Here is a 21,727-nt window from a genome sequence, read left to right on the forward strand (position 1 = left end):
TACATGATAACATCGTGTCAAAGCCTAATCTCAATCTGCTTAATCAACAGAATGACTTCGTGGCAGCCATGAGACAAAATAACAACATATAATCGGTTGCATAAGTAGAATATCTTAAACTGACAATATTTTAATCTGGTTTGTTAACCTCTCTGCGGGATTTGTTTCTTCTGAATAAAGTGCTTAAAGCAGGACAAATTTTATCCTAGACAACTACTCTTAATTTGAAACACTGCTTCAAAAGACTTCTGATTTCCTTCAGACAAGAACAACATGCACATATTCCAATACCTATTTCTTAATAAATAAGTATTAGTTTACATTTTTATAACTTGTGTTATGTATTGCTAATATTCAAGAGAGGTTATGACATGCAGACTTGTCTCACAAGTGGAGTGTGGGGTCTGGGTTCCCTAATTAGTAAAAGGACTACTAAATCTTAAGAAACCATTGAGGGTTTTATTCTGGAAATGATTAAAAATGCTGGAAATGCAATGGAATTTAAATCGAACTAAGATGATTGATGGCATTCCATAGGAAAACAGTCATTCCTACTCCAGCATCTGTGATCAAACGGGGTATCTTGTGGGCAAAAGTAGAATTGCTAAGATGACATTTATCTTGTGCACCAACAAACATTACTTATGCTAACAATTCACTTTGTACAGTAAAGCAATTTGTGCCTGTAACTGTAACATCAAGTGTTCTTGCATTTCATACATTTAATTCAGTATTGGTCCCATTTAGATCATGAAGTATATGCCTAACTCAAGATATTACCAGAACACGGAAGAGACAGGTACTCTCATACTGCAGCCTTTCTTAGCCACTTAGTCCTCTGGGTACTTTTAAGACACCTTATTTCAAGGAACTGCATTCTGAGCATCCATTCCCTAAAACAGACAGAACTCCCTCTACAGCAATATCATTTATTAATTAATCGGGCATTTAGAATTCTCACTTTTGTGCAGCACCAGCAAACACAGCTTCATTGTATACTCCTAGAATATTTCTGAACGGAGGAGCAAGGTATTTGTGTATTATCAAGCCAAGAAATACTTCACAGGATCAAATCAGAATTAAAGGAAGGGAAAAAATAAGGAATAGGATCACTTTTCCTTACAATAATCCTAATATAAAGATCTGTTTGTATCTTTTTTAAGCTAAGCGCTCTAGTATGCAATCAACACTCCTTTTACCAACAGCAGAGCATCAGAAAGGTGTCTCATCGTATCCTCAAAACTGCCTTTAGGGGTATCTTCACATGTGCACCCTTTAAAGGTAAGTCATTCCTTAAGAAAGGTTCTCATTAGCATAGCTAGAAATTACAAGCACTTCTTCATTTTTAGTAATTGAATAATCAAGTCTAATTGAGTCTCCTTCCTACTGTTCTTTTTTTCCACTGACACAATCCTCTGTTTTGTCTCTACCTGAAGAACGACCTTGATACATTCCTTTTGGTGGAATCAAGATTTTCGGTGAAACCCAAATGCCTCTAGCTCCTTTCAGATTAAAGGCTTTAAAGCCGTCTCCTCCCTGGGTGGAAGAACCCCGTGTCTTTCCTTCTTCCATCTTAATCAGATGATGGATTTCTTTCTCAACAGGCTGAAACACTGCCTTTTTCTCAACTTCTGCAACAACTCTTGCAGGTTCTTATGCTTGGCCTCCCCTCCAGGACACTACTCAGGACATTAACTTCAGAAGGTCACCATGCTGCTGGTAATCAGCCTTCAGTTGTGTCTTCTGCTGCTGGCCATTATCCTCTCTGGAAACTACGTCTGTGGAACTGGATGCTGCCTTCTGCTGCCTGTCAGTGAATGCCAGATGCCCTGACACATTTGCTCAGCTTCACAAAAGCCAATGTCATTTTCAGCTTGGACAACATTTCTGAGACTGGCTCTACTGCAGCTACGCCTGTCTCTTCTGCACACAGGCACACGTACACACCTATCCCAGGCAGTGATGACCTGCTGCTGCAGGTTTCTTCACAGTTCTGGCTTGTCTTTTCTTGACAAAACAGTTACTTGCCATTTTCTCATTTTACACACAGATGAGCCAGCTCAGTAATTTGTGCACTGCTATCTTGTGATACAATTTCCACCAGGAGTCAGATCTTTCACTGTCTACATTTAGGTTTTTTTTTTCTTGCTTTGTTTTAAGCAGGGTTGCGTATTTCTAAAGCTTAAAACAAGACTTATGCGCTGCAGCTTCTTCTACAACTTCTTTCCAAGGGGCATGACATCTAAACAGTTTCTTCTCCTCTTCAGTATAGCAACTATTTTCCTTCCCCAATTTTGCTCCTCTCGTGAAGTTACCCTCACATCCAACAGCTTTGACTTTCTTCTGCATTTTAATTACCTCTGCCTAAAATTCCTCATGAGGATTTTGACTATGCTCTCCAACTGCTTGACTACTTGGAATATCATCTGTATTTATCCTCAGAAAAAATGCTCTCTGCCTTCTCTAGCACATCAGTTTGTTCTCTCATTTTAGCCAAATTTTAATAGCTTCTCTCCACACTTTTGCATATTTAGCGCTTCCTGCCTGCCTTCAAGAGTTGTGGTTTTGATGTTGTTCCACCAGTTTAGGCACAAAAGATTTCACCTAGATCTACAAACAGATTTCACAGAATCACAGAATGGCTGGAGTTGCAAGGAACCTCTGGAAGGTTCAAGCTCCCTGCTTAAGCAGGGACACAGGGTTGATAGCCCAGGACTATGTTCAGACAGCTTTTGAGTATTTCCAAGGATTGAGACTCCACAACCTCTCTGGGCAACCTGAGCCAGTTGCCCTCACACTGAAAAACTGTTTCCTGATGTTCACAGGGCACCTCCTGTGGATTAGTTTGTGGTCATTGCCTCTGTCACTGGGCACTACTGTCAAAAGCCTGGCTCCATCATCTTTGCACCCTCCCCTCAGAGGTAGTTCTATACATTAATAAGATCCTCCCAAGCCCTCTCTTCAGGCTGCACAGTCCCAGCTGTCTCAGCCTTTCCTCATGCATGAGATGTTCCAGTCCCTTCACCATCCTTGTGGCCCTTTGCTGAACTTTCTCCAGTATGTCCATGTCTCTCGTGGACTGGAGAACACCCCAGAAGTGGACACAGTCCTGCAGGTGTGTCCTCACCAGTGCTGTGCAGAGGGGAAGGATCACCTCCCTCAACCTGCTGGCAATACTTCTAATGCAGCTGAGGACACCATTTGCCTTCTTTGCCACAAGGGTACATTGCTCACTCCTGTTCAACTTGGCATCCACCAGGACCCTCCAGGTCCTTTACTGCAAAGGTGCTTTCCAGCTGGGTGGCCCTCTGCATATACTGGTGCATGGCGTTCTTCCTTCCCAGGTGCAGCACTTGGCACTTCTTGTTGAACTATCATGAGGTTCCTGTCAGCCCATTTCTCCAGTCCGTCAAGGTCCCTCTGGATGGTAGCACAACCATCAGCCACTGGTGTGCTGATCACTGGTGTATCAGCTGCTTGTCTCAGCTTGGTGTCATCTGCACATTTTCTGAGAGTGAACTCTGCCACATCACCCAGATCATTAATGGAGATGTCAAACAGGACTGGACCCAGGACTGATCCCTGGGATATACCACACTCACTGGACTCCAAATAAGAGTTTGTGCCACCGATCACCACCCTCTGGGCCCAGCCATTCAGCCATGTTTCAATTCACTTTTACCATCTCCTTACCCAGCCTGCACATCAACAGCTTCTCTGTGAGAGCCTTATGGGGGACAGTGCTGTCTGTTGTCTGCAGAGAACAGCCACCAAAATTGCCAAATCGGGACCCACCAAGGCACATCTTCGACCAAGCTGAGAACCCTGCTGTTAATCAGGGCAAGGGGTGTGAACTCCTTCCCGCCAGTGTCCCTTTTGAATAGCAGAAGAAATCTACTGTACTTTGCAGTTTCATTTCATTCTGACCATGCTAAACAAAGCTGTATTTTCTTCATTAGTAAAGTCATCTATGTGCATTTAATTTCCTTAAAATGCAAAAAAATTAAGCAATGTATAAGGCTACTATTTTTCATTATACTAATCTGTGAAATAATTCCAGAACTGGAACATCACAATTCTATTTTGGAAACCTAAAACATGCACTTTTTGAAAATTCACAAACATTTCCCCAATTCAACTTCATTTTTATTATTTCCTGTAACATTTTCATTACACATGTGGATTACTTCTCTTTAAAGAAGTTTCTAATGCAAAGAGAATACTGAGCACTCCCTCAGAAGTTCACACATGTTCATAAAGATTGCTATCAGAGCAGAGATGCTGGTTGCCCAAGGACAAGTGCCTATAAAATTTCTTTTGTCTGTCCTACTACATTCCAGCTATACTTGACAAGCAATTACTTGGTGCTCTATGTTCAATTATATTGTGAAATGTTTATGGTTTGTAATGGGTATCTTATCTGTTCAGACTATCTGTAATTTGATTAATTCCTCTGGGAACCGTTTAAACCAAGTCAGTGTCCTTAATTATTATTATGGTTCAGAAATGCTATCATAAAAACCAATTTCTCCACCACTCAGATGCTCAGTATTTATGTATGCGTATGCAAGGCCTTCAGAATTACATACTGAGTTGTGACCTTCCTTATTCAGAAGGTGCTCATATTCCAAGCTTAGGTATTAACTGTCAGTAGTAATCCAACCTATTCACTACATCTATAGGTCTTCATTATTAAACTTCTGTTAAAGAAAATGCATTTATCTTCCCTGAACACCCAAATTATCATGCTGAACAATTGCTCCAATCCAAAGAGCATCTTCACCTTAATTCAAAAGGCAAGAAACATCCCTTGGGTGCATCATCATCTTGAAATATGCACGTTGTTATCTTTCAACAATTTAACATGAATAGAAGCTTAGGGTTCACTTCTGATAAAGGTGAACTTGATTTCACTTCAAAATTTTTTGAGTAGAATTATCTAATAAAACTGTAGCCATGTGTTACAGCACGGTAAAATGTAAATCCATATTGATGACCTGCTCACAAATATAATCAGTTTTGTTTAAAAGATTGTAATACTGTTCTCATGTCATATACCCCTTTTTTACCCAGCCTTGAAGGATGAATTTCTAGATGCTTATTAAAACAAACCAGAAAAAGTGTAATTTAAAATCTTCCTGAGCAGATGACCTATCCTTTGCAGGAAACACTCTGTGCGCGTGACCTACAAAAACAACTTTCAAGAAGCCCATCAATGCAGCATTACCAGCTCTCATTACTCATCACAGTAGCAGTATTGGATGGCTTGTCTCAAAGCCACATAGCTCTGTAAGAACAAATATCATCCGGTACCTTAGCAAGAGGAGAGTGCATTGAGCTGCCAAACCCCCCAGACTTGGAGAGCTCACACAGAGGCTGGGATTCTGAGGCAACTGAAAAAGATGGACAGACAGACAGGGGCAAATATTTGTAGAAGTAGAAGCTGGGTGTGGCTGGAAAACATAATATCTCAAAGAAAAGATAAAAGACACATTGAAAGTGGGTCAACATTGAAAGTGGGTCACGCTTCTTAAAGGAATACAAAGTATACAGAAGGTTTATGGGTACAGTTTAGTACCTTGGGGTTTTGCAAACTGCTGTAGGGCAGAGAAATGGGAAGCAGCAGGACTATTTGTCACTTAAGTGACAAGGATCAGTCCCTTCCAACTTCCAGCTCCATTTATTTCCTTCGCTAATTCTCTTAACAGAAGGCTATGAAAGACAATTCTTGCATGCCACAGAGCATGTTTAAGCTTCACCAAAAGTTTAAAAGATTGGTGAAAAAAAGACTAAAAAGGAGGTATTAAACGTATTTTGGTTCCTTTAATACTTGCTTTAAGAAAACTAAAGCACTTGAGCACCCAGACCAAATGCAGAGCAGACAGTTCTAGAAGGTTTAATAAAGAGCCTCCCTGAAATCCCAATGTGTTTGTCCTTTCTGAAAACAAGTAGCCAGAAAAGCCTGACAGTAACAGCCACAATACAAATTTAACAGATCCAGCCCAGGCAGGCACAGAACCTATTCTCCTACAAGTCACTTCCCACAGAAGCACTAATCCTGCCTGTCTTTGCAGCACTGTTTTTCTGCAGCCGTAACAGTTTAAGGACAGAGGAAGGGCATGGTGTGTAGACACATTTAGCATTGCTATCAGCTAGCAGGGTTGTAAAAACTAGGCAAGCTTTCAGAAACACAAGTCCTTCTTCAGAACCTTGTATGCCCAAAAGCTTGTTTGTCTTTTCCAATTATACAAGCTTGCTTTAACAAAAAGACAGTATTTCTGCCAACAAACGTTGTCCTGTCTTCTCTGTGCAGTGACAGAAAAACAGGAGAGAAGATCTGCAGTACCACTGCAGTTTACATCAGTGTATGTCTTGTACCTCTGAGGTTTCTATAGCTATGGTATCGCTCTACCTCTTCAAGATTTCTTCAGTGTTCACCAGTAACAACTGTTCCAGCCATGTCTGAAGGCAACATTTGACACAAGGTACCCATGCTGTCAAGACTCATGTGCTGACTTGTTTTTTCTGTCTATGAATCATAATGACAATCACATTTAAGGTTCAAATCCCAGTTACAATTAAACCAACAAAGTTTAAAAAACCAAAAAGTTTTCCTGTATTTTTTCTATATTCTTACCAGTGACACTAAAAATCAAGAAACACTACTGAAAATGTTTATTTGTTTGGGTATTAAAATTTATTTTCTATACAAGCAATAAACTTCTGGAAAGAATCTGCTATGCCAGAATTGCTCAGAGTTTTTCATATAGAAGACCAAAAAGGTGAACAGAATAAAGAAAAGCTTTCTTTTTAAAACAGGAAAAATGATTTGTGACCTTCTTGTACTCTAAAACAAAACAAACCCAAGAACTGTGCAGAATTCCATAACTAATATAGCATGAAAAGCAACATTTATTGAATATTTTTAAAGGATAGCATTCCTTTGAAAAGCTGTAACTAAAAATAATTCATTTGACAGTCCAGCCGGGAAATGTTTATGTCCTTATCTACTTCTAAATCCTGTGCTAAACAACACAGGGTGTTTTTTGCAGCTGTAGTCATACACTTAGGACACTCAAATAATGGTCAAATGTAAATAAGTGAGTAATTTATATTTACAGTAAAAAAGGTTATATATACACAACAATGTATTCAGCGTGTTACCTAATTCACTGCATTTGAATTTGCATATTCTTGTGTTACATTTTAATGCTTCAGTCCAGCAATTAGCACACTGAATCTGATTGAATATATCAAAGACATCTTTTTAGTTACCGCAGTGAAAACAAAATATACACCTGCAAAACACATTTTAACACTAATAATCTGAGAAATATTAAGTGCCACAGAAACTGTTACCTTCTTAATACACTAGACACAACAGAACGCATTAAAAGAAATACCTACAGCAGCACCATCCAACCAGTTTGATTTGCAGACTTCCTGTAAATCTTTGACTGGAAGGGAAGTTCCCTGTAAGGCTAATTGAAGCCCACTGAGGATAAGTTTGGGCTTTTTTTCTAATTATTTTTCACAGATCCCCTTGAAATGTCTCCCCAGAAACCTTAGGCTGGACCAGAAGCTGAAAGCCAGTGTCTCCATGGTATTATAAAAAATATATTCAGCCTGGCATGCTTCAGAGCCTACTACTCACACTGGGTAAAACCCTGACCTTGTTGAAGTGACCAGATATTTTTAATTTAATCCTTAATTTATCACAGAAATAATAAGAGTCATAAAAGGAATGTGCTCAATTACTTTTCTAACACTGTTTCCCAGTGCAGCCAAGGAAAGTCAAGTTAGGTCAAAATCAAAGACTTCTAAATTTCACTCTAATTTCTGCACAACACTGCATCTACACACCCAGAGGAGGGGAAGGTATTTTAGGCCGCTGCACCTCTGCTGTACCCCTGGCTGCTAATTCCCACACTGTGGTACAATGGCCCATCTTCCTGCCAGACTTAAGAAAGAAACCAAGCAAACACCAGCCTCCCACACCAAGGGAGATGCTGCAAAGCCAAAATGAACCACATGCCTCTGCAGTCATGCACATCTGCTCCATCCACTGCTTACCCTCACAGAGACACCCCCATCCCATGGTCAGAGATGCAACATGTTCCTTTGACATGTGAAACATGCTGTAGCTGCACAGCTGCTGCGTAACACACATTTCCTCTTCCCCTTCAAAGTTGCTGCTGGCTTTGATATGTGACTATTTAAATTTTCATTTTTAGAATGCTGAGACTTACATAAATGAGAATCAGGACTGTAAATACAATGCCAAAGTTAAAAAAAAATATCACAAAACCAGTATTTTCACATCTTGCCACAGAATAAATGGAATATACTTATTTTAATCCCTGTGGTTCTCCTTAGAAACTATAAAAAACACAAGGTTTTTAATTAAAATAATATGGCAGCCAATTCTTAGCTGCAAACTCTAAAAACCAACCTTGAAGCAGTTGTAAAAACACAAGCATGGCTTACACTACAAAGCATTTAATTCTCAATTATTGTTCAATGCGATGAATCATGCAAGTCCACCACTGCAACATGTGTGTCAGTAATTCAGTCCTGGGGATTCTTCATTCTTATTTCTTCTGATATGCTACAGGTATGCTATTAAGAGTCAAAAAAGTAACTGTGTACCAAAAGACCATTTCAGTGAATCTCTTCAGCAATCATAAAAATACATCACTAGCATCCACCTTCACAACTCACTTAAAAATAGTCTCACGTTCTTGCCAAAAGCACAGCACTGCCGCATTACCTCTTCCAGATTTTCACCCTAAAACTGAAATACAATATACAGCTCTGCCCACTGCATATTGCTAATTATACCCCAAATGGAAAGCATCTAGCTTCTGTATTTTCACTCTTCTGCTCTGTTCATTACAGCATTTCACACTTCATAACTGAATGCATACTAATATTAAAGCAGCAATGTATGTTAGAAAAGCAATAAACTTGACTTGTCACCCTAGCTTTACTCCCAAGAAAAACACACAGAGGTATAAATCACCATTTCTGGGAACAAGACAATAAAACATGCTCCTAGAAGTGGTCAGTGAAACACACAGGCTCTTAAAGTTTTGAGTCAATCACATCCCTTTGGGCACATTCTGTACAATAAATGTAGCTTTGATCAGACACATATACCAGGATACACTTGCAAAATTAGCATTTTCCATTGTGTAACCTGGTATACAGAAGACACATGGTTGTTGGCTTGCTTTTTAACATAAGAATGGGAAAACAAAACATTTACTACTTCTTATGCAAATATTAGCAATAAGTGGTGGTGTTCCGCATTTTCTTTCTTTTAAAGAATCTTTCAAAAGGAAGCTTTAGAAGGAAACGTGTTTTCTAAAGAAAAAAATAATCTTGTTGTCTATACTGAACTATACACCTTTCACAACTAACAAATCCTGTATTACAGTTTCATTCCTACCAAAATCAGTAGGATTCTCCTACAAAAGGATTCAGTAAGCCTGGTGAAGCACGTTGTATAACATAGCATCTTGTAAGGATGAACTTTTATCTGCACGGATGCTCAAAAAAAAATGCCAGCAGGAAAATCTGATAGCAGCCACAGACTCATGACAGAAAGGTAATTGTGCCACTTTTCTTCCTGCAGTACAACCCCACCATACCAGTTTTGTAGTAGCATGTAGAGAAATTATTTGACAGTCTCTGTTCTGGTCATTCATACAATTCCTGCTGTCAGGAAGATTATTTACAGAAACACAACCCTTTATTAATGACAAGCTTGACCCAGCACATTTTAAGCACCCAAATTAAAAAAAAAAAAATCATACAGAACATTTTCCTTTCATTTGGCAAGTTTCTCTCGTGCCAATCACTGTTAGGTGAAAGGATGTGCCAACACCACAGCTCAATCCACACAGCAAGGATGAGGTGACCAAGAAAGAAAATCTAATGGCCAACCAAGTAAACAAAGCAAAACCCGCCAAAACCAAAGGGCAGTATGCACATCAGCATCTTCTCCACTTAACTGCCACATTCTTAAACCTAGTCTTGCATTTCCACGTCCTGCAACAAGACTTCACATTGCCATAAACAGCACTTCCTCCATTGTTTCCAAGACACATACTATGCAAAAAGATATAAATAGGTGCCCAGGTTCACAGAAAAGTTAGAGAAGAAAATATGGAGAAATGAAAAGCAATCATTGTATCACACACTTCAAACACAAAATGCAATTTGCAATTGAAAATTATAGTGACAGCTAGAGAAGGTTCAAAACAAAATGCTGGACTCAAACATCATTCTTCCCTTTGGGAAAGGGTGGCTGTTCTTTTCTGAATGAACCTGACAGAAATATATGTATGTGAATCTGTCTCTCATCTATAAATATAAAAGTCTACATACTTTAGAATACAACCATGCACCTGCATATAGACAAAGCGTGTGGAAGCAATTATTTAAGACTAAATATTTATGCCCTACTTCTTCTTTTTTCCCTTAAAAAGAGCATTGTTATTAATGTTACACTGGAACCAATCTACCCACCTCTAAATCCTTGGTGCCGCTTATGCCACAAGGGCAACATTTATTACAATCCAACCAGTAAACCGCACAAAGAAGAAAAACCACTTTGTATCTTTGGTTTTAATTTCAGTACATACAATGTCATTCCACCCATTAACCTAAAAGCAAAGCTTTGATTTGGACAGATTCTCTTCAAAGAGCACATCCAAACAAAGCCTAACCAAAAAGCAGAAACAAAGTCCTCGCACTTGTCCAAGACACTCTGTGTGCTACTGGGCATCATCTGCACTTTCCATGAACCATTATGCAGAGAAAGAAATACATGCCAGGAAGATGATAAAGCACAGCTGAAATAGCAGCTTTTAGCAACAGAATTATCTCTTTCAAAAAAAATGAATGGAAAAGTTTTTGCATCACTGTAGTCACGACATTGCCTTGCACTCTGAAGTTACAGCATTTTACTGCAGGGCATCTTAACATTTTTCTGACAAGTCCCAATTGCCTGTTCTTCTAACAAAACTGAAAGTTTTTCTAGAGATGACAACTATGCCCTCCCACAGGCCATTCCAGTTTGCAGCTTCTGAAAAAGTGGCAGACTTCAAATGAGCTCCTCTCCCACTCCCCTGCCTTTTCATTAGTCTTCCAAGCCAGATGTTAATCCTGTGTAAAAGTGGTCAACTATCACAACTCTTAACTCCCTTAGCATGCATTTATTGAATTTGCCTGAAAACTGGAAGGCACGAAGAATGAAAGAGAAAATAGGGCAAACAAAAAACAGACCCATTTCCAGTGCACCTCCCCACCATCAGCCTCCACACTTTTAATTTACTAGAAAGACTCCAGCAGTTCCCAATCACATTTGGGTTAGTCTTGAGCCTCCTTCATACCACCCTGTCAAATTTCAAGCAGAAATATTAAAAAAAAAACCACAACAAAAAACCAAACAGACTGCTATTGTTTCCTTTAAAGTGTAACACATGTTTTGCTTACCTCACTGTTGTGGCCCCTCAAATTGAAGTTGATTCTCTGAGGGGTGTTCCGGTCCCTCCTGCAATGGCTGGAAGTAAAAGTGACGCCTACAACTCCTCTGCCATTGCCTGTTGCCAACCAGCCTTCCTCATAGTACCGCCTCCTGCATACCGGTTTCTCCTTCTCACTTTTGGGGACTCTCCCTTTCCAGGAGAGGCAGAGGATGTTGGAATCGCTGCAAAGAACAGGCCCATGTTCCACTGCTGCATACATGCTTTTTAAATATTTTATTTTTTGACATAAGAAAGTAATATGTCTAGTGCACAAAATTTAAATCAATTTTTTTTTTTAATTGATAAGACTGACCTGGGATAGATCATTGAAAGGGAGGAGGATGGGGTCAGTGTTTATAAATATCCACCAAATGCATAGTGAAAAATTCCTCTATAAAAGATGATGGCAGTTGGCTAAGAAAAAGTAACACTTAAAAAAAAATTCAGGTTCATTTTTGTTTTTGAGTCTGTAGAGTGAGGGTGCACTTATCCTTTGGAGAAACAGCTACTTCGTAAGAGGCGCTCAAGAAATGGTTAAGTCATCTTTTTGCTCAACTTGATATAATCTTTATACAGCCTGAGATTCCAGTTTAGCGTAATGCAATTCCAGAGACAAAGAGTTGCAAATGTGTAGGTTTCAAGTAACTTAAGGCTTTTAAGATTTCCTCCAGTCAGATTTTCTTCAAAAGTTCAGTTGCAGAAATTTAAACACACGTACATACATATATATGTACATATATGACATTCATCTTTTCCAAGCTGCCCTCTGGCATATCTTTTCCATTTGATGTATTTCTGCTGCTAAAGCTGAAAGAGATTGCATAAAGGGAAAAAAAGGCACACAAACCGTGCGAAACAACAGACCCAAACTTGTGCAGGCACTGGTGTGCCAGGCCAGCTGGGAAATCCCTCTTGGTACTGAACTGCTCGTTGGACTCACAAGTTTTTGCAATCCAAAGCCAATCCAATTTTCATTGCAGCACTTTTTTTCCACCAGAGACCCAACACAGCCTGAACTGTTTATCACGCTATCTTGCCTGCTTTCCCACTTTTTGCTGCCACACACGAATGAAAAAGAAACCCCCTCTTCATTTATAGCAGAATCAAAAATGCTCTAAAGCTTTTAGCTTTCAAAGCAGATAAGTTTGCCTCAGGTGAACCATGAAGTTCTCTCTCCTCTGAAACAGGCTAAAATGTCAAGCTGTTTTTCCTTTACTTTTCCCTTTTTTCTGCTACAAGGAATCACAGACTTTTCATCCTACTGTAAAAAACAAATGCCAGAATTAAAGCACATCAAGTAAGCACTCTTTCAAAATCTTCTAAAATTCAAGGAAGGAAGAAATATAATCATCTAAAAAAGAAAGAGAAGCAGCATTAAAAATCTGACTTCCTGGGTTCGCTATTTCTCTAGGTATTTTCCTTGCTTGTTTGATTGGATCTTTCCTTCTTGATGCTTGTCTACAGCACAGATTCATAGTTCCAGACACAACATTTGCAGCTGTACAAGAAGGAAACATATGAAGTATTCCAATTGTTTTATTTGAATAACATTTATGAGCTCAATTAATTCATATTTATACCACACTAAGTGAAAAGAGGAAAAAGGAGAGGGAGAAAGAATATGCAAGTTTGATGACCTGGTTAACTCAAGAAGGACAACGAGGTTTGCTCAGTTCAATGCCCAGACTTGTCCCATAGTTCCTCAACTTATTCACTTCCAGTCATCATTACTCAACATATGGTCACAATTAGTCCATTCACAATCTATGGAGCCCAAAGTAAAACGTGCCAATGACCATACATTATTCCTCTGCAATAACACAATCAGTTTCCTCTACCCTCCGTGTTCTTCTGTTTCCCTCACAGCTACTGACTGAGATTGTAGAGGTATTTGCCAGGCTTTTTCTCTGCAGAGTGTTTTTTCTTCCTCTTCTTGCTAACTTTTTTCACCCGTGAAGACCATGTGGAAAGTTGAACATTACTGGCAGGTGTCTTTCCATGGGGTACTGATTCTTTTGCTGTAAAGGTGCTCCATCTGGTCCTCAAATTAATTTTCATCAATTGCAAAGCTCTTAGGAATATGCAAGAGTAAGTCTATGTGATGACAAAAACATGTGTGTCTTCATGTACACGGAGTGCACACACCAGCTCACTCAATCTGGTACTCAGAGCTGCATCTGCATTTTCAGTTTAGCTGTGGTAATCTTGTAAGACGCCTGTCATTCAAAGCTTGAAATCCCTGGATTCTTCCAACTCTGCAACACAAAGCACATACACACACACAAAAAGAAAAAAAAAACGTGAATAAACTAAGCCAAAACGCAACTTGAAGATACAAGGAATATTGTTAACAGTAATCAAAGCATTATGAAAGCATTATGATTAAGGATTTTACATTGAACTTCTATAAAATATCTATATTAAGTATGCAATACTCAGACACACACATACGTATCTGATACACAAATACAAACTATAAAATCTTTTTCACTTCCCAAGTTCCCAAAACTCTTCACAGTTGACATGTGTAACTAATGAAATGTATCCAGGAAGATACATTAGGGGGGAAAACCACAGAATTTTCTTTTGGCCATAGTCACTGGAGCAAACTCTTAAACAAAGATTCTACAACTCTTAGTGACAGCAGGGAAGGGTCTCAGTGACAGAGCTGACACAAGAGTTAGAACCAGAGGCACGCAAACAGAATCACAGAATGGCTGAGGTTGGAAGGGACCTCTGAACGTTCCCTGGTCCAAGCACCCCGCTCAAGCAGGGTCACCTACAGCCAGTTGTCCAGGACTGTATCCAGGCAGTTTTTGCGTATCTCCAAGAATGGAGACTCCACCATCTCTCTGCAACCTGTGCCAAGGCTTGGTCATCCTCACAGTGAAAAAGTGTTTCCTGATGTTCAGAGGAAACCACCTGTGTTTCAGTTTGTGCCTGTTGCCTCTGGTCCTGTCACTAGACACTACTGTAAAGAGCCTGCCCCGCTCATCTTCATTCCTTCCCATCAAGTATTTATACATGTCAGAAAGATCTCCCTGAGCCTTTTCTTCTCCAGGCTGAACAGCCCCAGCTCTCTCAGACTCTCCTCCTATGAAAGATGCTCCAAACATGAAAGTACAGTACTAAACTTACCACTCTCAAAGGAGACTGAAAAGATTCCTCCAGGGTTTAAATTACTGGTTTAAAGAGATCTAAGGTACTCCAAAATTAAAGCTTAGAAGTCTGAATCAATACAGATGAATTTTAAAGACTACTCAAAATCTCCATTTGAAAAAGGGAGAAAAAATTCCCCAAAGTCAGTTATATACAGAAGAGCATAAACAGAGTAGAAGAGAGACCAAGCAAAAGGCTGTCCAGGATATTCCAGAAGTTGTATCTGAAGTGCACACACATATGCAGAGTTATTGCAGCTATACAGTTACTGCTAAAAAGAACTCATTTAAATTAAGAATTGGATTCATTACATTCATCACAGCTGAAAAATGGTGTTGTCTTATATTACATATGGCACTGTACTAACCTCACATTTTGAGTAATTAACCACTTTTTTCAGTCTAGCATAGATGCAACCAATAATATTTTTTTAAAAAGAGTAAAACTATAAGAAAACAAATTTATGGATATAAAGGCAAAGTCATTAAGTAATTTACAAAACTGTTTGACTAGAACACTTATCAAGAACACTGCCCATGAGGTTTGGTGAGTCACTACCAGAAATTTTCAGCATTACAACTAACTAAAGATTTAAAAATAATGGCTGCTACCAATTTTTTTCATCATAGGATGTGAGAAATGTCACCTAGACTTTCCAGATTTATGGTGCTTCTCAATTACAGTCCAAAGAAAGTTTATATAAAGGAAAATTTAGAAAAACTTTCAGAACACAATGGTTTGAAGAAGAATTTCTGTGCTTATCCCATAAGCAAACTTGATCCTGTCAAGTTTTGTTTTTTTTCCATACCCACTGGGGTCTTCCTAACAAACACCTGCATTCAAGAGTTGGCATTTTATATTAGCGGCATGTGTATTATGTTGAAAGCCTTTACTCATCCTACAGAGAAACAAAAAAACCTGGTGTACTGAGAAAACTGAAAACCTCCGAAACATCAGTTAAGAGCAGCATGAGGTAAGCGCTGAAGAGAATTGTTTGAACTGTGCAAGTACCATGACTTTTTAAGTGGATTTTAAAACACAGACAACTACAGATTCAGTGGCTTTGCACAAAATCTGTTTGCAATTTCTGTCGTTAATTTTATATGCAGTGAATAAAAAGTTTGAGAAAAGGACTCTTCTGTAACTTGGCCAACAACCTTCTCTCACTTAAGTCCCATTTACCATCACTGTCAAGATTAGACAAACCAAAGGCCTTTCCTCTTAAAAATGTCCTAATTGCATTAGGAATGCTGGACAGGGTGAGATGAAAATCTATAATAACCACAAAAGGAATAAAGCCAGTCATTATTCAAACAACTCTCTCTCAATACAATATACCCTACAAGAACATTTTACCTTTAAATCACTGAGGGTCAACATTTCCTTTATGTTGTACTTTGATTCAGCAGACAAGATAAAAAAATACTTTTAAGACTGTAGTGTCAAGCACTCAAAAGATAGGCTGAATTAAGATTACATATATTATATATTAAGATTTAATTCCTTCCATTCGCCTTCCCTTCATTTCCACCCACTCGGTATTTCCTAAGAAATAACCTAATCAAAAGACTCGGATGCTAGTCTTCCCTCAAGAAAATCAGTAACTAATTTAGACACTTTCCCTTCTTCTGCTATTACAGCAGTCCCCCAAGTCTGCTCTTTTTCACATGTTTAAACCAAATTTTTTGCCTTTTTCCCCCACCAGAAAACACCAGGGTAATGGCTACTACCTCTATTGTAAAGCATGTATATGAGCCTAGGATGAAGAGCATTATAGAAGAGCTAGGTGTTACTTGCATGATCTTATCACTAGTCTGAATTCCATTTGTGCTCCCCACATAAAGAGGACTTGGCCTTCCAGATGAAACTCATCCAAACTAAATTTCTACCTGCAGATTTTTCTATAATCAAACTTTATGCACCTTTTCTTTCAGAGCAGGGCAAGGGCTAATCATAGAAGTACACTGGATTCTGAAAAAATACTTATTTTTGCTGGTGAATTATTTCTAGCACTACTGGGACACTTAAGTATCAACAAACTGCAGTTACCTACTTTCACTCTCAAAGCGTAGCTGAAAATATTTTTGCTCTGGATTTTCCCTTTAACAAAGGGAGATGCTACTTGAACTCATCTTCTAATATTGTTTTGAGTCTATGCCCAGCGATGTAAAATGTTTCTTAAGTACAGATACCTAAAGAGACAAAAACATACTAGACCCCAGACACAGGAAAGCAAGATCCACAAGTATTTGATCTTGCTTTGAAAGCATAGCCCTTCTCAAATTCAAAACCACCAACAAGTTCTGTTTTCACATTATAGAAATAAGTTCAGGTATTAATTTTTAAAAATGAGCTTATTAACAGTGGCTCTCATATTTTAGTGTCAATATTTAACTCATCATTTTTCTCTCCTAACTGTTTCCATTAACTTACATAAAGTGTAAGTGTTAAGCCACAGTTGGACAATCAGAAAAATATTTGCTTGTTCTCATGCATCTTTCATTGAGCTGTCTCTTCTGTTGACAGAAAGAAGTCATGCACAGCCAAGTGTACCAATGCTGCAGCAAGCTCTTCAGCATTTTATGTTTATTCAAAACCCCACTCCTCAAGGCTCAGAGCAGAGCATCTGAAGGTGAGGATAAAAGGAGACAGGGAGAGTAAGGAAAGCAGAGAAGGAAAATTCAGGTGAGTATCCATTATTTTTAAATTATCTTCAACAAAACAAATAAAGACTCAGAGACTGTGTTTTGAGGATTCTGACTGCCCAAACATCTTATGGAAAGAAATGTAAGCTACCGAGTCTTTGAAAAGTCAGGCTACCAAATTTCAGGATTTTTCAGCTTAACCAGATTTCCTCCCTGTCAAACTTGCAACAGGTCAAAGGAAAATGCAGTATTCCCTCCTTTTACACTCTAAGAAGGAAAAAAAAAAACCAAAAAAACCCACCACCCGTACCCAAAGCTGCTTTTTTTTAAAGCAAGCTGCTTTTTAAAGCAAGCTGCTTTAAAAAAACGTGAGACCACAAATTTGCATTTTGTTCTGAAGGATCAAACCACAACTGGTTCTACACAAGCTGATGGCAGGTGATCCCACCAGCTATTAAATGGTGACTGTGGGAGTAACCTTCAAGGTTACCGCTGAACACTATTCTGCAGAACTGGCACATTCTGTAACACAGTCACTGTATTACAGGATAAATACTACAGGCCTAGAAGCTGGCAAGATGATATATTTTGTTATTTATCTAGTCCAACTTATGAAGTAACATAAATTATTAAATAATCCCATCCAAAAGGAAAGAAAATGATTTGACAAAATTAACTACTCAATTCCTAAAAGGCTAAAGTACATACAAGAAAAGATAACTGGTTTGGAAGTGAAAGGATTTTTTTTTCCATTAAAAAAGGGCCAGCTCCATAGGGAGAAAATGTAGTTTTGACTTGAGTAAGTACGCGTTTTCCTCTTCTTTCACTCATCTCTTCTAATTATTTTCACTTTATTCACCTTCAGTTGTGGTATAAGTCATGGAGGTTAACACCGTTCTTTTGTATTGCACAACAACAAAAAACTAATTTGGAGGACATGACTCTAAACAAATACCAATAAGCTAACTAGTGGTTGTAAAAATGTTCTTCACCCCTAGAAAAATGAAAGAAGCATGGAGAAGAAAAAAAAAAAAAAAAAAAAAAAAGAAGATGCTTGATTTTTGTACTGTTTGTTCTTAAATGGTTTTCTCTCCACAATGTTTGTCCTTGGGTAATTCTAGAAGCTGTTCCCCTATGTGGGGACAGCTGCATGGCCTGGGCAAGGCAGTCAGCCACACTACTCAAGAGATGTAAAAGATTGGTAACTGAAGAATAGCTACACAGAAACAGGTATGTAGCAAAGGTATAATACCAGGCACTGTGATACTAACTACCAGTCCATTAATACAGACACTGTAATGTGAGTTACATGCACCTATATATAACTAAGCAAATAAAACTGACAGAAAAATGTGTGTGTTGGCAGACTGACAAAAGTAAAGCTTGTATTAGTGGCTGTTCAGCAGACATTCATTGTGAATATTGACAAAATTTATCTCAACGCAAAACTCTGACAAACTTATAACCATCTACTCCATCAAACCACACACTCAGAGAAGTGAAAAAAAAAAAAAATTGTAGCAGCCAGTTGGCATTTCTGATGTGCTGAATGACCCCCCTGGGTTCTTGTAAATAGGGGAGAAAGCAATATATGTATGTTGTGTATGTTTTTTAAACTGCAAGATCTTTTTTCATGTATGAAAAACAAGGGAATTATCTGTATTTTTAGAACTATTATATATATTCCACTTTCAATGCTTGATACTACACCATCAGATTAAATGGGAGTTAAATTAAAAACATACAGTTAGGAAGAGCAAGAAAGAAACAAGTTTTAACAAGCCTTCAGGAAACATATTTTCAAGAAAAACACCAAGGGTGGTACAGCTAAGCAAACTATTAGAAGCTATTAATTGTGAGTTGCCAAATTTATACACAGTCTCCAAATGATGGAGGCCTGAAGACATGAAATACAGTAAATTGTTAAAAACCTTGCCTATGGAGGAAGTGAGGTAAACACTTCTGCAGGGAAAATAAGTCAGAAAAGATAAAAGCACTACAGAACAGACTCAGCCTCAAAACTAAGGATATTTGAGATAAACAGAACCTACCAAAACATGGAGGAAGGAGAACATCTAACTTAGGTGTGTTTTTTTGTCTGGTTTTGGTTTGGTTTTTTAAATACTTATTTTAGCAACTATATACTTTAGGTGACTAAATATTATATCCACTTGTAAAAGAACTGCTGCAAGTCCCTTTGATCAGTTACTGGTCAGAAACACTCATGGGAAATCTCTGAGTCAAATAATGCTAGATCTGTTATGCTTACATAGCGGGAAGAAAACCAGAAAAATAATGGAAGGTTAGAATTCACAACACAAAGCATTCAGCTGCAAAACAAAGGGAAGATACTGCTGTTCCCACAGCTCTGATCGTTTCTTTCTCAACCTCTCGCATGGCAGATCATGCCCCTCACTTAAGCCAGGATGCCAGGATGCATTCAAGGCGCTACACTCTGAACTACACCAGAGAAATGATCCAATCAAAAATTCCAGAAATTAAGATTCACAACAGCTTAACGAATACAAATCTGGTTTGTTATTCAGCGGCACTCTCAGCTTCCCTTGTGACAAGCCATAGCTCTCCAGCTTCTTCTAACAGAAGCACCAGCAGTCTTCCAAGTGTGCAGTTCAGAAGGCTGATATAACCAAAAACCTACCCTCCAAAAACTGCTCTTGATTTTAAGGGAGCTTCCCTCAGTGAACTCACCCTGTATGTGCAGCAGCACTATTGCCAATGTAAGCAAGGCAGTGGCAGGTATGACACCACAGCAGCCTTGGTTTGAATCAGTTTGAACTGCGCTCAAAAGCTTTTCTCTTTTTTAAACCGAATCAATCCCGGACACATCCCAGCGCAGTCCCACATTCAGGTGCACTGGCAAAATGGAAAAGATGGAGCTGTTCAACACAAATGAGAAACAGAAGGGAGAAGTACTTGCAACTGGTGTTGCCACTTGAAGGCTTCTGATGACAAACTCTGGGCACACAAGTATTTCTGAAGTCATGTGTTTGCCCTCAGAAGGGAGGGAAGCAAAGTTTGTCTCTTGAGGATGAATTTAAGATGGCTACCACTACCACAACGTCCTGGAGCCAAAGCTACTCATCAGCAATGAAATCATGTCTCATTGCCAAATAAATTGAAATGGGCTGAAATGCTTCAGACAGATGTTGAAAGACCTGTTTCAGAAAAGAAAACTGCACAAATAGCATGTATTAGTTGTTTAAACATGGAGATTTACACCACTGAAACATGCTTTCAAAATCTTCACAGATTAGAAGAAATATGAAGGGTGACCAAGAAATTCCCTTCACTTATGAGTGTCAATCTTCTCTCTCAAGGAAGGGCCGCAACCCTCACAGCACAGCAAATGCTTATACAATGTACACTTGAGGGGACACTTAAAAAGTGGTAACAACTGTGTCTCGTTAATGACATTCAAGGATCTTCCAGGGAGGGAGCCCCAGCTCTCACCATCTCTTTTCCACTGAACTGACTGCACTGACCTTGTCTGTAATTACAGAGCAATTTCCTTCCCGTAGGAACGTTCTGCAGCCTGCAAACATCCCTTGAGCCTGCAGCAGTTACAGCTAGTTCCTAATTATCTCCAATATCTGCCCACAGGCTCTTTGAATACTTTCTTATGATCATTCATTAAAGTTTTTATATTCTCCCCCAAAATTCCAACACACCTTTGTATGTGACACATGCACTGAAACACTGGGAACAAAAAAATAAAATTTAAAAAAGGAGGGGGAGACACGAAGGGAGAAAATAATAGAGGCTACCAGTTTTTAAAATTCAGAAGATCCTCATAAACAAGAATTATTTCTGTTGGGCAGCAAGACATACTTCAGTCAGAAATCTGATAATCGCTGCAAAGCACTCCAAGCGCAGCGTGTTGCGGCGCGGAAGGATGCTGCGTCAGCCTACAGAGAGGGAGCTCCTGGCGATGTCTGCAGGCAGCATCACAGGTGTGAAGTGGATTGTGGGTATGAGCTTCCCACTGTGCAGCCCTCTGCTCACCACAGGCTGCTCAGCTAGAGCTGTGAAGCAAGGCACTTCTCACACAGGAGACCTTCAATGAGTTGAATATACTTATTCATTTATTTATTTGAATGCAAAAAGACAAGAGTTGCAGTTTTCAAAAAGCTCGAGTTTCTCAGTCTTTGCCTTTGGGATCAAGAGCTCAAATCTAGTCCTGACTGTCCCTCAAATGTGCCATAACGGAAGGTTTCGGTCTGTGTTTGGAGGACTCATAGCCACCCCACAACCACTGCTTAGAGGTCTAGATGCGGAGGAGGGATACCCTTGCCCTCACCAAAAAAAGAGATGCAAAGCTAAGGAACAGAGCTTCATCACTTCCCCATACCTGTCCCCTTCTGCTTCAAG

General features: G+C 39.0%; 1 protein-coding gene across 9 annotated transcripts in view; it reads right to left on the minus strand.

The window, feature by feature from the left end:
* The window catches only part of TULP4 (TUB like protein 4), a 177,072-nt gene that overhangs the window by 118,347 nt on the left and 36,998 nt on the right, over window positions 1-21,727 (minus strand). For 7 of the 9 annotated variants that reach the window (XR_008748134.1, XM_055810781.1, XM_055810778.1 and 4 more), the window contains one exon: window positions 11,503-13,789. Coding sequence is in view for 8 of the 9 variants with exons in the window: in XM_055810781.1 (XP_055666756.1) it covers window positions 11,503-11,754 (252 nt within the window). In the remaining variant the exon portion in view is untranslated. Of the gene's footprint in view, window positions 1-11,502; window positions 13,790-17,126; window positions 20,041-21,727 lie in introns of those variants that run through there. The other 2 variants (XM_055810785.1, XM_055810784.1) reach the window with 2 other exon arrangements.

This window comes from Falco peregrinus, chromosome 7 (assembly GCF_023634155.1).
Source record: "Falco peregrinus isolate bFalPer1 chromosome 7, bFalPer1.pri, whole genome shotgun sequence".
In the NCBI taxonomy this organism is placed as follows: domain Eukaryota; kingdom Metazoa; phylum Chordata; class Aves; order Falconiformes; family Falconidae; genus Falco; species Falco peregrinus.